At 33.5% G+C, this 17278-nt stretch overlaps 1 protein-coding gene across 1 annotated transcript in view; it reads left to right on the top strand.

Moving 5' to 3' along the window:
* Nucleotides 1-400: 400 nt before the first annotated feature.
* Nucleotides 401-17278, top strand: part of LOC138307236 (uncharacterized) — a 36699-nt gene continuing 19821 nt past the window's right edge. The window contains exons 1-10 of the mRNA XM_069247875.1: nucleotides 401-831; nucleotides 2865-3072; nucleotides 5064-5087; nucleotides 5983-6086; nucleotides 7593-7666; nucleotides 11671-12323; nucleotides 12799-13137; nucleotides 14631-14984; nucleotides 15686-15874; nucleotides 16251-16301. Of these exons, the coding sequence (XP_069103976.1) occupies nucleotides 679-831; nucleotides 2865-3072; nucleotides 5064-5087; nucleotides 5983-6086; nucleotides 7593-7666; nucleotides 11671-12323; nucleotides 12799-13137; nucleotides 14631-14984; nucleotides 15686-15874; nucleotides 16251-16301 (2149 nt within the window). The 5' untranslated portion in view covers nucleotides 401-678. The remainder of the gene's footprint in view (nucleotides 832-2864; nucleotides 3073-5063; nucleotides 5088-5982; nucleotides 6087-7592; nucleotides 7667-11670; nucleotides 12324-12798; nucleotides 13138-14630; nucleotides 14985-15685; nucleotides 15875-16250; nucleotides 16302-17278) is intronic.

Raw genomic sequence — 17278 nt, 5'->3', positions numbered from 1 at the left:
TTTTCGAGTTCTGAATGCCTTGCTTTGATATTCTTTATATCTTTATCTATGCCGTTGACCTTAGTCGAAAGGGAGGTAACAACTCCATGGATTTGGTCTATTGTTTTAACATGAACGTCAGAATGTAAGAATCTTTATTTTATAGTATTGAAATGTTTGTCCAATTTATTGAATAAATCAGTCTCAAAGTGTCTCAAAACAAGACCGGTGTCATATGCATCACCAATATTTACCTTGGAGGTCGTTTAATTTACAGAGGTAGATTTCTTCCCATAATCTGATTTCTTTGACATAATGACTAGTGATCCCTACAGTCGGTATATATCTCGGAGACGTGCGCGTCGGTAAAGCGTGACGGATATTTGGACATGCCGCGTGTATACACCTAGACCTGAACCATATCATCGAGACAATCAATGTCAATCATATTGCGCAATAATTCTGGGAACACAGTGGTGTAAATGCTACTGAATGCAAAACAAATACGGAGCTAACTCGAGTCGGGTATAACAGGGCGCAGCCATCAAATCTTAAGTCGAACCATCAAAACGTAGAAGATGCTCGTACGCATGATGACAACACGCTGAAGAGAGAATTTATGACGGAGCTGAAGGATAATTCAGACTTGATGATATAGGAGAACGTCGTGGGGTTGGGAAACCAGCATTAGGTGTCATCATGTACTACGCTAGGAATACACGTTATAACGACAATAGATATGGATCGACTTATTCACTGCGAAGTGATGATAGCATAAGCTCGGATCTAAACTCCTCGAGAGGGAGGGTTCTCCAACCAGACACAAACCACTACGAAAACCAGCCGAGGAGGGTAAGAGCTGTACTACCTCTGTGACATTAGTGTATCATACCCAACTCATACTGCGTGTTCATGGTTGTTAAATGTATACAAGCCCATACATTGTGCAATGGCACGGACTGCTATTGCTTAGTTATTCCATTGAAATGTGATGTCCACTAACTTCATTGTGATGACAAAATGGCCATTTTACTGAATGTTAATTCTAATCCTCAATTTAGATTTCGATGAATTCAAACCCGAATGCTTTAATAAGATAAAGAACTGTATATACTGCTCACTACATTTCATTTGAAGAGACACGATAGCATTACATTCGAAGAATCACATATATGCACTAAAATCAAATATTGATGTAACCGTAATCGCCTAATATAAAAATGAAATATTGACAGTAGTATATTGGTTACCGATATACTATTTATACTATACAACCCTTCTCTACATTTTTTTGTAATTGCCAGCACGATACTAGCAGAACCTTCGTTGTAAATTTTTTTTTCATGTTTGTCATTCTTTCTGTTATCTTCAATTTTGAAGAAATTAAGATAAAGATGATAGTTGTAATTTAACGGGTAGCTTTCTTTGTGCCCTATTAATATTCGTACATGATGTGAAGGACAAACATCTATGTGCACTCGAGTAGAGTCGTGTAAAATACGTAGAGTGATTTATTGAAGGCTTGTTTACTTCATATCCAAATCAACGCTTTAACGAACAAGAACAAATTCAAAATTAAAGTTTTTATATTGATATTTGTGTATTCGGGCATTATTCTCGTAAGCCTTAACAAAAGGGTATATACTGACGTTCATGAGCATATACTAAAACATTACAAACATATATATACACATATAGTGCAGCTGTACTTCCTGGTCGTCGCGTATTGGCCAGCACCAACAATGGTTGGCACGGGTGTTTAGTACAGTGTTTTGTTGATGGAAAATTATAGATTATTCCAAAACAAGGTAGCCTATTTAAAAACAAAGATCACAAAAATACTTTATGGTCTACCGAATATGTACTAAAATACATATGACACGCACATATACATATATATAAGGTTACCTATTTTTCTGATACTAATACTGTACGAAGGCTAAACGACGAGTAAGCACTTACAAGGTAAAATACAATATTCTGATCATAGTTGTTTGTTTATTTGGTATTTCTTAGTAAAGAAGCAATTCGGCCCAGTTCTTTATCTTCCATTAACAAACAACAGTCATAATGCAGTATGTTTAACGTCGGTACTGACATAATATGCAAAGCGATGCAAACTGTTTCTCAAATGCATTCGTTGGATGTTCGTGTATTTGGTGTTAGATTTATTGTATAAATCGATTTAAAGATGTTATAAATACTAAGCAATTCTGGTGATTAACCAATTTGTTTTTATTATCACTTGTACTGATAGTAAATGCAGACTGATTTGGTCACTTTATTAGATATATCACAGAATAAGAAGCGAGCATGTACTGGTTACATCAATATAACCTCGATTTCACCTAGAAATATGATTCAAATCCAGTTAGATAGTGTAAATAAAAGTCTACTTTGAACAAACACTGAATGTTAAACCCTAAATGGCAAATTTTCCCGTACAATGTCTATTTGAAGCAATATATTTTAAAAATATTCTGGCTCATGTTTCACGATGTTTACTTTACCATGTATTTTAATCAGAAACATACATACATGTACTTAGAGATTGGAAACTCCTTCTTCGTGTTTTTTAACGGCAGAGGGACCTTCGTTTTATAGGCATTTTAACATTGCTAACTACTTTTAAGTATATTCGTTTAAACATGTTATTTTTACATTCATAACTAAGTGTAAACAGATCATGGTTTGATATGACCAGTTTTCTGATTAATATGTTTATTTATAATTTTTGAAGGCTCGAAATTATGCAGTTTTATCTGATTTAACACTTTTATATTTCATCAGATTTAATTCAACACTTTGATTTTAAAGGTTTCTAAACACACTCACTGAAACTTTGTTCAGAATTTTGTCTGATTCATCACTTTTATTTTTGCCAGGTGTCGACACCATCCAGCTTCGAACCAGATTACTGTGTCTTAAATTACAAACATTCTAATGACTATGAATCTTTTCCCCACAAGAAGGCGTCCAATCCTAGTCGGTGCAATGTCCACCGACTCCCCCTCATCCTCCTCGTCTTCAGCCTATTGGTCTGTGTGGGCGTGGCCATAGCCGTGGTCCTCGTCTTTGTAACGGCTCCCTCAGGTATGCACATTTATAAATGATTAATACATTTTATATTGATTAATCAAAGGTAGTAGAACTTCAATTGAAAAAAAAAGATGATTTGAAAATTATCATTGTATGAAATGACACAAAACAAATTCAAATTATTTACCTTTTATGGTTCAATTCCTTATAATAATAGTAATAATTAATTTGCATATTGCATAACTATTTGCTTTAGATCACTCTGCCAGTCTATTAGGTTGATTCGCAAAACAATAAACAGACGTGAATAGTTTTTAAAAAATATTAATAATGAATGCGCCTTTTATTTTTAAATATTTCCACGGACATGTTTACCTAACTAAACAATTAAGAACAATATATCAGTTTTTATTTTGATAAAGAGATACATATTTCAGCCCATGCTTAAATAGGCAAGGCAATGAGCAACTTAGGTTGGACAAAATGTTAACAAACCAAGATTTATCAACTCTTTTGAGTTCAGTAAAGATACACCAAAGTCCACTAAAAAGTCCACCCGAATTCCCCATGGCACATCTCATTTTCGGTTTAGATCCAAAATAGCCGCCTTAACTAAACGTTCAATGTTAGAATAGGCAAAATATTGGAACTAGTTGGTCAAGAAATATAATTGAGATGTCGTCAAATATAACTAATTTCAGGATAAGCATTTTTTTAGTTACAACTGTAAATTCGTTTGAAGTCATTTTAGATCATTTGACCTATGTCATGGTGACGTACAAATGTATATTTGTATAGGATAATCTTTTGTCCGTTGTTGAGCGTTGTATCTCTACTTTTTCTCGTGGACACGATAACTTAAGTAATTGATATTATTTGAGCTTAAAGAAAACTTAAAGAGTTCATTCGACAATCACTTACAGAGCTAAAGCCCTTTGCAATAATGTCATTTTTGGACTTTCGTAACACGATAACATTAGTTAATAATCACTTAACTTAATGAAATCTTTGTATAGTACAGCCTAACATCAGAAAGATCTCGAACAAGTTCGACAAATTTGACGTATTCGACAGTTATTGCCCTTTCATACTTTGCGTATTAAATTGACCTTGTGAACACGGTAATGACTTGAGCAAATACATATATTCACTGATCTTCATGAAACATTTCATACATTCTAACATCAATGCAGAACTTGCTATAGTTAAAACCAATCTGGAATTTAAGCTCAAACTGAATAGTTTTGTTAATTTTAGGCTGGCGTTTTATGTACTTCTCGAGACGACCATATAACCTCGCTTAACAAACTACTGAAAATGTACTTATACAGTATATGTTATAATGAAGACTTGATTTTGTTTCTGATAGGTGCCACCTACGAAGTGAAGCCATATACATGTTTAGTTCATGATTAAACAAAACAAACCAAAAAAGTCTGACATACGAAAAGAATGTCGCAAATCTTACAGAATATAAATAAATGTAACAGCAGAATTGGAAAACATAATGCTAATCAGATGATAGATGTTATTATATGTAAGACTTTCCTGTATCCATGACATAAAAAACAGACAATGGAGCAATTCACTATTAGACTTGTTTCCACTAATGACTTTCATGTCATCCCATCCATTGCATATCTGTATAGGGAGCTCAATCGAATACATTTGTAAGTATTTTGATGGGTATAAAACAATCAATATATGCTACCATGCTATAAATACCCATGTCTTAGAGCCTTAACATTTCCATTCTATTGCACATCACATTTTATATTACTCTCGAATAGAATAATCAGATTTGTATTTGTTTCCATCTTTTTTCTGTTGCTAGTTTTTGGCTCTTCTCGTTCTATTTACAAATTAAGATTTTAAGAAATGAAGCTATAATGATTCAATTCGAGAGTTAAATACATTTACTACTAGTGATTTTCAAGGTCTTCACTAGAGAGTAGCAATTGTTGTGATTGTCTTCAGATTACAAAAGTCGGGAGTTTATTGTCTTCTTTTAGGTCTTTTATTTATCTTCTCATGTTTTCTTTCAGTGAAAGATTCTAAACCAGTTGGAGGCAAGTATTTAATTTTCCTTTCAAACATAATTGTGCCATTGTAACATTTAAGACTTGAACCTTTTTCATTTGGCATTCATAGCCAATATCAATGCCAGGGGGACAAAGGCAAATTCCATGAAGTGTGCTTTAAAGATATCCAGTGTTTATATTTACTTTTTATAACGATTGTATGATAATTTTGCATAACTCTATAATGAATAAAGAATTCATTATCGTCAAAGACGGAACAACTATTTGAATAGTCATTTTCCTTCATCTCTGACACGTCAACTGTGACGTCGTAATGATAACGACGTCATAATAGGCGGATGGCAGTTCATAGGCTGATAATTACCAACTGAGCTTGGTAAGGCTACATGGTATGTCTGCAGTGAAAACGTAAATATAAAATTGTGATCATTAAGGTATACTGTAAAGTATCGTTTTTGGCAGCTATCAAATTGCACGATTTTCGTTTCAAAGAATGATTTATTTTGTGAATAAGTTGTTTAATTCAAAAACCTTTCAACAAAAGTGATCATGCTGTAGATACTAATTCGCGGAAACAAGTTTTCGCGACATCAGTTTGATAGAATAATTCACGAAAATAGACTGCACGTGACAGAAAATAGTTTTAGTAATATCTAGTATACAGTATTAACAGGAAATCATTGGGCATCAACATATAATCTTAGAGGCCAATGTTATTTTGTCTAGCTCTATATTATTTGTATTGATAAATATATGACCCCATGTGATCAGATTTAACAATCAAATAAATTGTAAAAGAAAGGTATTTTTAAATGCAATATTTAGTTAATACTAGAAGGGAAGAACAAGCTATTATTCGTGGTGTATGATTCCATTGTTACACACAGACTTACCTGAGACACAGATATTTTACTATGTATAGGTGAGGCCAAACTAGAGGTGACATTAAACACAACACTAACTGATGCACTTAGTCAAGCTAACTCTACAGAGCGACAGGTATTTGAAGAAGATTTCTGTAGCCAGGTAAGGCTTTAGCTGACACGTATTTACTTCTTCATGGACTGTTTGTTTTGTTGCTCCATAATTTAAGATTGAAAATTTTCGTTCCTATTATAGTTATATAACAATTCTGGTTGAGTGGATAACTTTAGTAGAATCTGTAGAAATTATATTTGATTTAAGCATTCATGTTACTATCTTTTTAACTTCATAGGGGGGCAAGAAATTTTGTTTGAAAACTGTGTGAATCCGCAAGATTTTGCAAACAAAATGTATTTCATAGCCCCATGAAGTTAAAAAATAGTTACATCAATGCTTATATTTATTTTTTCAGACTTCTTGATAACATTAAAACGTCTAAACATACGAATCTATTGATTTTCCATTTGATTATTTTTCTTAATCAATACGCAACGTTGACGTCTCTATTGTGACGTCATAAATACGTCGGGGTTTTGAAAAAAATATGCCAATCAATAGTTGGATTCAGTATGAAAACAAATAATAATTATATACATGTACTTATATTAAGTTTTGTTATTTTGATACTTTGATTGCTTTGTTAATAATGTATTAATAATACATTTTTATTTTGTTATTTTCTTCATACATAATTATATATATTCATACATAAATATGGTACGTGAATTCCTATTGTTCCGACTTGTAGTGTAATTTTGTCAATAAACAATAAAATCTAGTGGCAATGAAGATGTACTAATTTTAATCTTCAAAACAGATACACACATTTTAAACACGGCCTGGTTGAGAACATTTACTTAATCGCACTGAGAATTAATGATGCTGCTATAGTATACATATATCGTAATAAAGTGTAAAATGGGGGAAACATATGCTTATGCCAATTGATCAGGGTCAGGTTCACGAATATCCCTTGATTTCAAGAATGCGTTCAACAAAATAATATCCATATAATAACCTTACCACATAATGTTAAGTTAAGAAACTTTCTGTAATGTTTTCTCATAGGAAATTGTTAGTTGTAAGTCACACAATACGTAACAAGGAGCAAAACGTCAAGTTATATTCTTCCCCGATATTGTTAGTATTTGTAGATGTAGTTAAAATCAAACTATATCAAAGAATATTGATAATGATTTCTCAATAACTTTGGTATTGCAGTTATTGAAAGTCGAAGTTTGTAAACATGCCTTCATTGAACTGGTCGCCACAGAAGTTACGATAGTTGCCAAAGGAAGTCGGAAAGTCCATGACCCGTTCTCGGAAGTGTTCAAAATTTTCCGAATCGTTACTGCCCATCTTGATTCAATTTAGTCCTATCTCTGCATGATTTACAACAGTTTTTCTTCAAAATTCTTTTAAATCACAAAAATAATCAGATAGATATGGATATTGGGACATTAAAAATTCCTTAAAATTGACGAATGTTCATGAAACTGAGCTTAGTTTGAAATTACTGCACTCGTAATTCTCCTAAACTAAAACGTTCAACTAAATGGAATTGTAGTTACGGGACAAGCTTATCGTTGTAAACATATTTATTTTAAGATGATTGATGTCTACACGAACGACCAAAGTACAGTTAAGAATATGAAACCAGCGTGTAAAGTGGAGAGCTTGAGGTAGGTGTTAAACTTGTATATAAATAACAACTTTCTCTTTAATTTAGTTTATGTGTCTGTTACCTTTCTAAACCGATACACATACATTGTATATTGTGTGTGATATGCTATTGTTATAGAATCATTTCAGATCGTATATGTTTGGTTTCGATGACTGGTACGGTTTGCACAGTGTTACATGTAAATGATACTTTGCAGCATGTGTTTAGCGTTTAGAAAAAAAAACCTAAAAGTACACGTATGTGAGTTTCGCGTCTTTTTTACCTTGTATCGACATTAAGGGCTATTGGACTTGACTATGGGTATATGCAGATTACCTGAAATGAGACTTTTAACTTAATATTTCAAATTATTAGCACACCATATGAAAAAGAAAACAATAGGGTTGTCAAAAAATAAATATATATTTCAATATAATTTCAAACTTAATTATAATCAAATTCCAGAACTGTACGAAATTCTAAGACAGCTCTAAATATTATGATTTAAAATGTCAATAAGTATCCTATCATATCTTCAATATATGCGTATTTACTTTTAGAAGTTAATGAATACACCATATACCAAAATAACCGATCTAAACTTGAGTCGAATATCTGTCAACAATGGCTTCACGAGGCAGACACGTTGTTTCCATAAGAATAGTTCGTATGAGGCCATTTAGGTTAAATTGCGTGAATAAGTTTTAACAAATAACAATAATTCTACTTTCTAAACTAGTAGCAATGATGGTATTGATATATTTATTGGGTTTATATATTGCAAAACACGAAAATGCCGCTCCCCACATTTTCAACACACAATCATAACCTGTGGTACACCCTTTGAAATGTCAACAACGTATAGATTAACGCACCTGCCACATTTCTGTCATTTTGACGATGCGCTTAACATTATCTGCTGAATGTTGGGAAATATGGCATGTGATTATCTGCTTAATCTATTCATGACAAACATATACTTATAAGTCTCTTGTCATGTTATATTATGTCTCGCCATTGAAATCCGTTAGACCAAAAAATACAATCTCTAAAAATTGTAAAACCGAGAGTACGTTAACCGGAAATGGCTGCCCAATATGTCATCGCAAAAATAAGATCATGTGTTAACGATAAACTCATATCGGGTTGACATTTGCCGCTAAAATAATGTCAAGTATAGAATTATAAAACACGGCAAATAAACATGTTGTTGTGATTAGTCGTTTCACTGGATATTTCCCTTCGAAGACTCCGCCGTGGCTTAGTATTTTTAATGACATAAACGGCAAGATGGCGAGAAGAAAGTGAAAGTAAAAAGCATGCCGACGAAGACACGTAATCGTGGATGCCGGCATGTATTGATTGCAAGGTATTTACGTTATTTGTTATCGGGGAAATGTCATATTTTGATATGGCAAAGGATTTGTTCGAGATTGGCATAGTTTCTGTTATATTAGGTTTTTACTTCCAGCCACGTGTTCCGTCCCACATTGTTTATGTGTACGGCAAATGTATCCAAAAGTCAAACTAGCGTGTAATTTGTACAGACAAAAATGTAAACAAAACTCGGTAAATACATGTAACCACAATAACACTGAACATGTATGGAAAGGTGATTGTTTACAAACACTTATGCATTATTATGATGAATTTCAAACATTTCTTAACACCGACAAAATTTAGATTTTTGTTGTTACAAAGTTATTTTTTCATGAATGTCGAGTGTCAACGTGTATGTTTGTATTTTAAACGAATTGTGGAAACTATTAGAGCATTCCGTGCAGTTTATAGCTTGTTTGATAAATTATCCCAGTGAGATGATATTCATGGCATCATTAATATTCATGAATGATTCATGAAAACTTTCAAGAATAAAAGCAGATTGTGGTTCATGAACGTTCATGAATCTCTTTTATTAATGAAATCATGAGCCTTCATGAACAACTCATTCATGAAAATTAATAAAAAAATCATGAATATTTTAGCAATATTCATGAACTTAAAACCATCATGAATGATCATGAATATTGTTCATGATAATTCATGAGTTATTCATGAACTACAACTGTCATTAACAATTCATGAAAATTCATGAAACTTCATGACCAGGAATTACAATTCTTGAATATGCATGAACTTGAGTCGTGTTCATGAAGTTTAATGAATGCAATTTGGAATCAGCGGCATCTAAATTTCATGATCTCTGCTGGGGGTCTATAATTGAAATTTTCTATCAAACCAATGTCAAATCTATTGGAATCATTTCAATATTTGGTGAAACAAATTCATATGAAAATATATATAATCCATATAAAAAAGTTAACAACAAAAGATTACCAACAGTTTACTGTGTTCATTATATTTTCATACTGCCACAGTTTGTTAGCACTTATTGCTAACAAAATCTATTTTGAGTGATGCACAACAATCAATTTCATAAAACATTCCAAGTAAATTAGTATTTGTCCAAAATAAACCTATAGTTGTAAAGCATGATAGTTTATATTGACAATTGAATTCGATAACATTTGACAAAATTTCACAAACCAATATCTATGCATAATCACTATAGCAATATCAGTGCGTACCAATTTCATGTTGAGAAAGAACTGCAGATAAATCAAAACTTACTGAAAGTGATCATCTGTGTTTAAAGAAATCAATGAATGGAATAATCCGTTCATTAGTGTGCCAAAACATTTTAAGATGAATAATGTTCACCTTCCACATGTCAGCAGATATAGCAGCCATTTTGGATTGTGACTGTTTAGGCAGGAAATATATATAGAAGTCATGTGACTCATGTGGTCATGTGACAAGTCATGTGACTTCAGTGGATATTCTTTAAAATTCATCAAAATGAATTAGATATCATATCAAAAATAATTCATGACGTTTTATGCATAACTGATATTAATTGAAATTCTTAAAAATGAATGAAACGTTTTCATTCATTTTGAAGAATTTTAATGAATATTAGTCATGCATAAAACTTCATGGATAATTCTTGACACATTGATCATGAACAATCATGAATGTTTCATGGATTCATAAAACTTCATGAATTATAGTTCATGAGTCATTTGATGAATATTCATGAACCTTTTTCCTGAACCATAATCTGATTTTATTCTTGAAAGTTCATGAATCATTCATGAATATTGATGATGCCATGAATACCATCTCGCAGGGGTGTCGTCCAATAGCCCTTAAATGGTATTCAATCAATTTAATTGTGTTTTTCATTAACTTAAAATAACTATCCTAATGAATGAATTTACGTTATAATCAGCCTTCCATTAAAGTTTTATTTCATGCTGAAACCTCTGTAACGATCGATATGTCCTATTGGCCTATAAGAGAGCCGAAATCTAGGGATCATATATTCCTGGTTTTGTGAAAGTGCCTTCAATCACCGCCATGTTCAGTACCTTCGGATTTTGTCGGAATTTCGAATCGTTTCACGTGACTGACGTCCACACGACCTGCACGTGGTGATCCACGTAACAAGCGTAAGCGCACAAGTGTTTGTACGTTTTCCGTCCGGCTAATATGAGCAAATCGTGCTGGTATTTGAAACATCTGATTCACACATTGTCGTAATTCAATATTGTGTGTATCAAATAATATAATTTACGAGTATTATTTCCTTTGTAGATCCAGTCTGCTGAAGTCAACCACATGTTTTGTTTACGAAAAATTGTTGACATTTTCTCTTGGTTTCACAACTCTCGTGTTACTTCCTATTTTTTCGTGTACACATAAAAAAGATTTTATACTTTTATAACTATAAATATTTCCAGTACTGCAACTTTATAAAGTGGTAAAAATTAAAAAAAAAATAGAACTTGGACAGATGGAGAATACTGAGTATAACACTTTAAAAGTTTTCACTTTGACACTTTAAGTCATATCCATTTGAAGTAAATGTTAACATTAACTACATATACGAAAAATTCAATACCACATAGCATATGTAACATGACGTTACATTCATATATATATCTGCTACTTTGTTCCAAGGTCTGGAAGTGGTATAATTGTGATCTTTGTGATAACGGTCATTGGTGACACATCTGGAATAACAGACGTCATGTTTAAAGAAATCCTAGATACAGTTCTGGCGGACGAGCCTTCTGTTACCATAGGCAACCTAACGATAAAAGTGGAAGTAGTTGTTGTGATAACATTTACAACATTTATAACAACAACAACAACAACCACTAAACTTTCAACATCAACTACCACTCCAACCACAACTACAACTCCGACCACAACTACTATTCAAACGACAACTACCACTCCAACAACAACCACCACTCCACTCACAAGTACCAATCCAACCACAAATATCACTCCACCCACAACTACCACTTCACCCACAACTACCACTCCAACGACAATTATCACTCCAACCACAACCACAACTCCAACCACAACCACAACTCCAACAACAACAACCACTCCAACTACAACTACCACTCCACAAACAACTACCACTCCAACAACAACAACTACCATTCCAACTACAACTACCACTCCAACCACAACCACCACTCCAACCACAACTCAAACTACAACTACCACTCCAGCTACAACTACCACTATAACCATTATAACTACAGAATTAACGTCCACTACACCAGCTGTGACAAATACGATGTTAGTTCCCTCAGGTGAGTCTTGCAATTGATACTGAAACTGGAATTAAGTAGATTAAAATATATATTGATATCGACTGGTAATACGTATTCAATAGTTAGATTAAATAGGAAAATGTGTATGTTTTTTCATGTGTTGCCAATGATTCAACACTCATTGCCTCATCAGCTAGTTCAACAGTGCCACTGAGTATTTGGTTATGCATCATTATGATTGGTTTAACATTCTCGAAATTTTGTAGATGGTCCAAAAAAATTACCACTATCAATATTACGTTGCTTCATATTTTTTTTTTAAATTGACCCAATGGAATTAAAAAAAAACACTCAAAAGTATTATTTCAGCGACCAACATGTTAAATGCTTTTTGGATCTGCACTTACAAAAACGCTAAAGTATATATGGTTTATATTGTTCGATTAGTCTAATGGTTTTACAACGAAATGTTCAAAACAAATTGCTTTCATTGTTAACTTAATTTCACTTTCAGATATAGCGTTCAATGCATATGATAGGAGGGAGGAGGTCGGGAGTACAGATATTGTCATTGGCTGTAATGTACGAAACGCCCCAGGCTGGACAAACGTTCTGGTGACCAGACAAACGACAGGATCAACGTCTGCTATGACCATATTTAGTCTGGACAAAGGCGGGACTGCCGACCAACCTTTATCACCAAGTGCGACCTACGTACACACGGCAGACGATTCATCGCTCTCTGTCACCTTGACCCTGTCCACCCTGAACTGTGAGGACCGAGGGATATATAAATGTACAGCTACTGGGACCTCAAGTCCACTCACAACAAGCATGACCTTTGATATATACAGTAAGGTGCTTTTTTCTACTATAATACGTAGTGTTATTACAATCCCATACCATTGTATAAAATTGCTCGGTGCTGGATAGATATATTGGTATTCCTCTAATGAAATAACACCTTTCGGTATTTGGATTGTCGGGATTTTAATATTTGAGCCGAACTACTTTTTATTTTATTGTCACGTCACAAATTGTAAACGTTATCATCAAATGGCGTCATATTGATATACTCCGATTGCTGCTTGCAGAACAAACCGCTGTTGAAATTGAATGTGTGACGTCGTAGCACAAGCGACTCTTAATTCATAAATGCCTTTTGCTTAGTGCTGTACGAAAATTCAAGGGGGTAATTAGGTATTAGCGCACATGGGCAATACTTTAACGTTTTTACGATGGTTTGATAATTACTTGTCGGGAAAATATGTTACTTTGCCGTAAGCATGTCTAAATGAAGTTCGACAATGATGAGTTTATTGTTCAAGTACCTATAGAAATCTAGATTAAAAAAGACGGTCGACAAGTAGGAATGCATCGAACACTTTGTTTATAATTAATATGATTTGTTATTTATACATTCTTTATGTAATTAAGATCTGTTTGTGGTAGAATCAGGTTCCACAACATTGTTGGAAATAGAGTTTAATAAAAGCTCGTGTCTTTTGTAACTTTTTAAAGAATTACTTATTCGTGGAAAAAAATTTCCATGCGCATCAAAAACTCGCTGTGTAATCTCTATATATAAGTTCATGGTTAAACATATGATTCTTTCACGCATACGGGTAAAATACATGTTTATATCGCGCAATACAATCAAGTCGTCTGAGACTGTTACACATGGCTACCTATTAAATGCTGAATTGTAAATTTACAATTTTGTTCACAAATAGAAAGATTTCAAGGCAAATTTCTAACCGAAATTTCAGAAACCATGATGGTATTATTGAATTATTATATAGGACGTAAATTTTCTTTAAAATATCGTTTGAGAATTATTTTGCAGGGGAAGGTTTCTTAGAAAAATAGCAAGCACGATGTATTGAAATCTCCATCATCAAACAATCACATATAAATATGTGTTCCTCAAAACAAGCTTAAAACGATTTCGAATGAAATATCAATTTCTGATTAACACGTCAGTGGTGTTACACATGCCATTTTGCATGTGATGTATCATGGCATTGAAAGGTATCAAACCCACAATGTGCTATTTGAAACATAACAAATAAAGGTATCAAAAGGAAAAGGAAACCGTCTTGACGTCAACATAACTTTTTACCAGACAATATATATGTGAGATATATTTGTGGTGAAGTGTTTTTCCTGGCTTCCGTCCCTTTAGTTGGCTGTTTGTAGGCGATGTAGCGTCATTTAGAAAGTAGTATAGAATACAGACGTTGTTCTGCATTCCTCATTCATAGCCTTATTAATACGTTCTAACAATTTTCTCTATACATCAAACCAATCTGACTATGTCAAACATGTCATATGATGTTGTTTCAGAGAACCCTGGCACTCCAATATTGACATTAAATCCAGATCAAATAGAAGGCCTGGGGTTTCATAGATGTGGATTCGAGCACCAGTGTTTCGCAGAGACTGGTTTTCCAGAAGCTGGGAGTCTTGCGGTAGTATACCGAATGAAAGGACAGACGAGTTTCGCACCTTTCCAGAGTGACCGTATAATACAGTATGATACAAACACTACCAACACGAGCTGTGGCACGACCAGATATTTCAAGTTCGGTCTCAATTTTACTTCCATGGATGAAGGAGGAGAGGTTAAATGCGTAGTAACTAACAAAGCCTTAGGGGTAACTACGGAGTCTGCTGTTGGGACACTAGAACTCATCCCACGTATGTATCCTTAAAATGCCACCCGTTAAGTCTGTGTGCTACATTTTATCATAATATTCCGTATAGTTGGATTTTTTTGCCGGGATCATATTTTCGCGATTTCGAGCATAGCAATATCCCGGGAAATCGCAAAAATATAAGCTGCTTACTGGGAAGACAATAAAGTATCAGAATATTCAGTGTACTAGTTACCGGAATGTCATGCACATTCATTTGCGTTTAAATGATAATTTGCAGAGAATTTTATATTGAACTTCTTACATTTTAATAATATTTGAACAGTGGAAATACAAAATAAGATCATACGAATGCTCTGATGATGTTTAAATGTTAAAGGTGTCTACTTATTACTACAACTTGCTTTTTTGAAAACCCATTTGAGGCAGTTGCCAAGTTATTAACGTAGGTCGGTGAATTTTCCCCTGGATTGTAGACTTTCTTTCACACTTTATCTAAAAGTTCTACGTTTGATAAGGAACTTTACTATTAATGCGATGTAAAACAGACTTTATAATAGCAATATTTTATGTATCATTTCATATTTGGATTGGCCCTATATCTTGCTATTTCCATTGATTTTTTAGAATGTCATACACGAATCAGAGAAGAATTCCGATGCTAGGCGACTTTTTTTCTATAATGTTCGGATAACTTTGCATGTTACACTCAACTCTGCAGATGTTATCTCTATTATCTTTAAGGTCACTACTGCAACACAACAAATGCCCCGGCGTTTTTACACCACCCGACTAGCTGTAACAAGTATGTACAGTGCCTTGGCAGATACCCATATGGAAGTCAGTGTCCGTCTGTCGACCAGTGTGCCAACATTGAGGACGTTGTTACATGTGGTAGCTGTGATGGAGTTATCTGCCCTTGGAACATCACAAGTATGAGTTGATAAAACTAATGACATGACTGATCGTATTTTTGTTGATATAATATAATCAATCACTTATCGATCACTTGGATTATAAAAAATAACGTATTGTCTATTTTTCGAATAGCAGTTCAAACTTTCAGTATTTCTCGTTCATCATGTGTTCATGGATATTTAATCAAAACATTTGAAAGTAAAATGTCAGACAGGTTTTTTATACCACACTGCATATCTTTCTTTTCTGGATCTCAGTACATTTTAGATGTATTTCGATGATTTATAAAAGTGGATGTTATATTAGCAACATTATACATATTAAAAGATGATATAACTTATGTAATAGTACCCATAGCTATATAATATAATCCCTGGTATCTTATTTGTAGCGACAATACAGGGACCCACCACAACAACACTACTGCCTCCGTCCTCTCAGTGTAAGTGCTTTTGTGTTGTTGTTTTTTTTATAACAGTTAACACATCTATGAATGTGTAAAACAAAAAAATTACACATATAACGTTTCGCTTGCTTACTTATTTTGATAATAATTATATTCAGAGAGTATGCGGTCTACCTTAAAGACATACAGATAATTTCTAATAGCGAAAATATATTTAAGAAACTTAACAAAAGTTACTCCTCTAATAACTACAGTACGAGTGTTTATACCATTCGTCCCCATTTATGTCATTGAGATGAAATACTATAATTCCATATTATATTTATAAACTGTTTTTTATAGTTATCAACTGCTCGCCCTGTTCTGTTAATTTTCGTTCTTAAACTGTTATTTTAACCATATTCGTGATTTTTGAAATATTTATGTTGGTTATATCTGTTTTACTGTTATCATCAAAATTTTAGTTATCTTTAACTAAAAGCATGTTATTATTTTCTAGCACACGTTATATTTTTGCTGCTGTGTTATCTCTATCTTTGCATGCGTTTGTCTTTTTTAAATGATGTTAGATTTAGTGGCTGATGTTATTATTTATTTTGCATTGTTATTCATTTCATTTCACGTGTTAGTGTCAGCAATGATTGTTAATGATTTTGTTTCCCATGTTATTGCCAGAATGTTACGTGATTTTTATGTGAAACTTTGTTAGCATCAACATAACATGTGATTATTTACGTGACCACGTTACAAGTATCGTTGGAAACGTTATTTTGTTTTGAAAGCGTTATTTTTTTCGTGGAAATACCACTGCCTATTGTTCTCATTGACCCCCTACGGCGACAGCGCAGTGAGCCAGCGGGCAAGCTTCGCTAGTGTGTTGACCACTCACCCATAACGAGAGCACGGCTCCCAATATATAGTCGACTGGCGGTATCGCTGTCACTGTATCGCTACCGTATCGCATGTGCTGTGCAACTGAGCATGGAATATATATAGTTTTCAGTTACTATATT

This window comes from Argopecten irradians, chromosome 14 (genome assembly GCF_041381155.1).
Source record: "Argopecten irradians isolate NY chromosome 14, Ai_NY, whole genome shotgun sequence".
Lineage (NCBI taxonomy): Eukaryota > Metazoa > Mollusca > Bivalvia > Pectinida > Pectinidae > Argopecten > Argopecten irradians.
The sequence above is the reverse complement of the archived record's forward strand: the minus strand, read 5'-3'. Positions and strand labels throughout refer to the sequence as shown.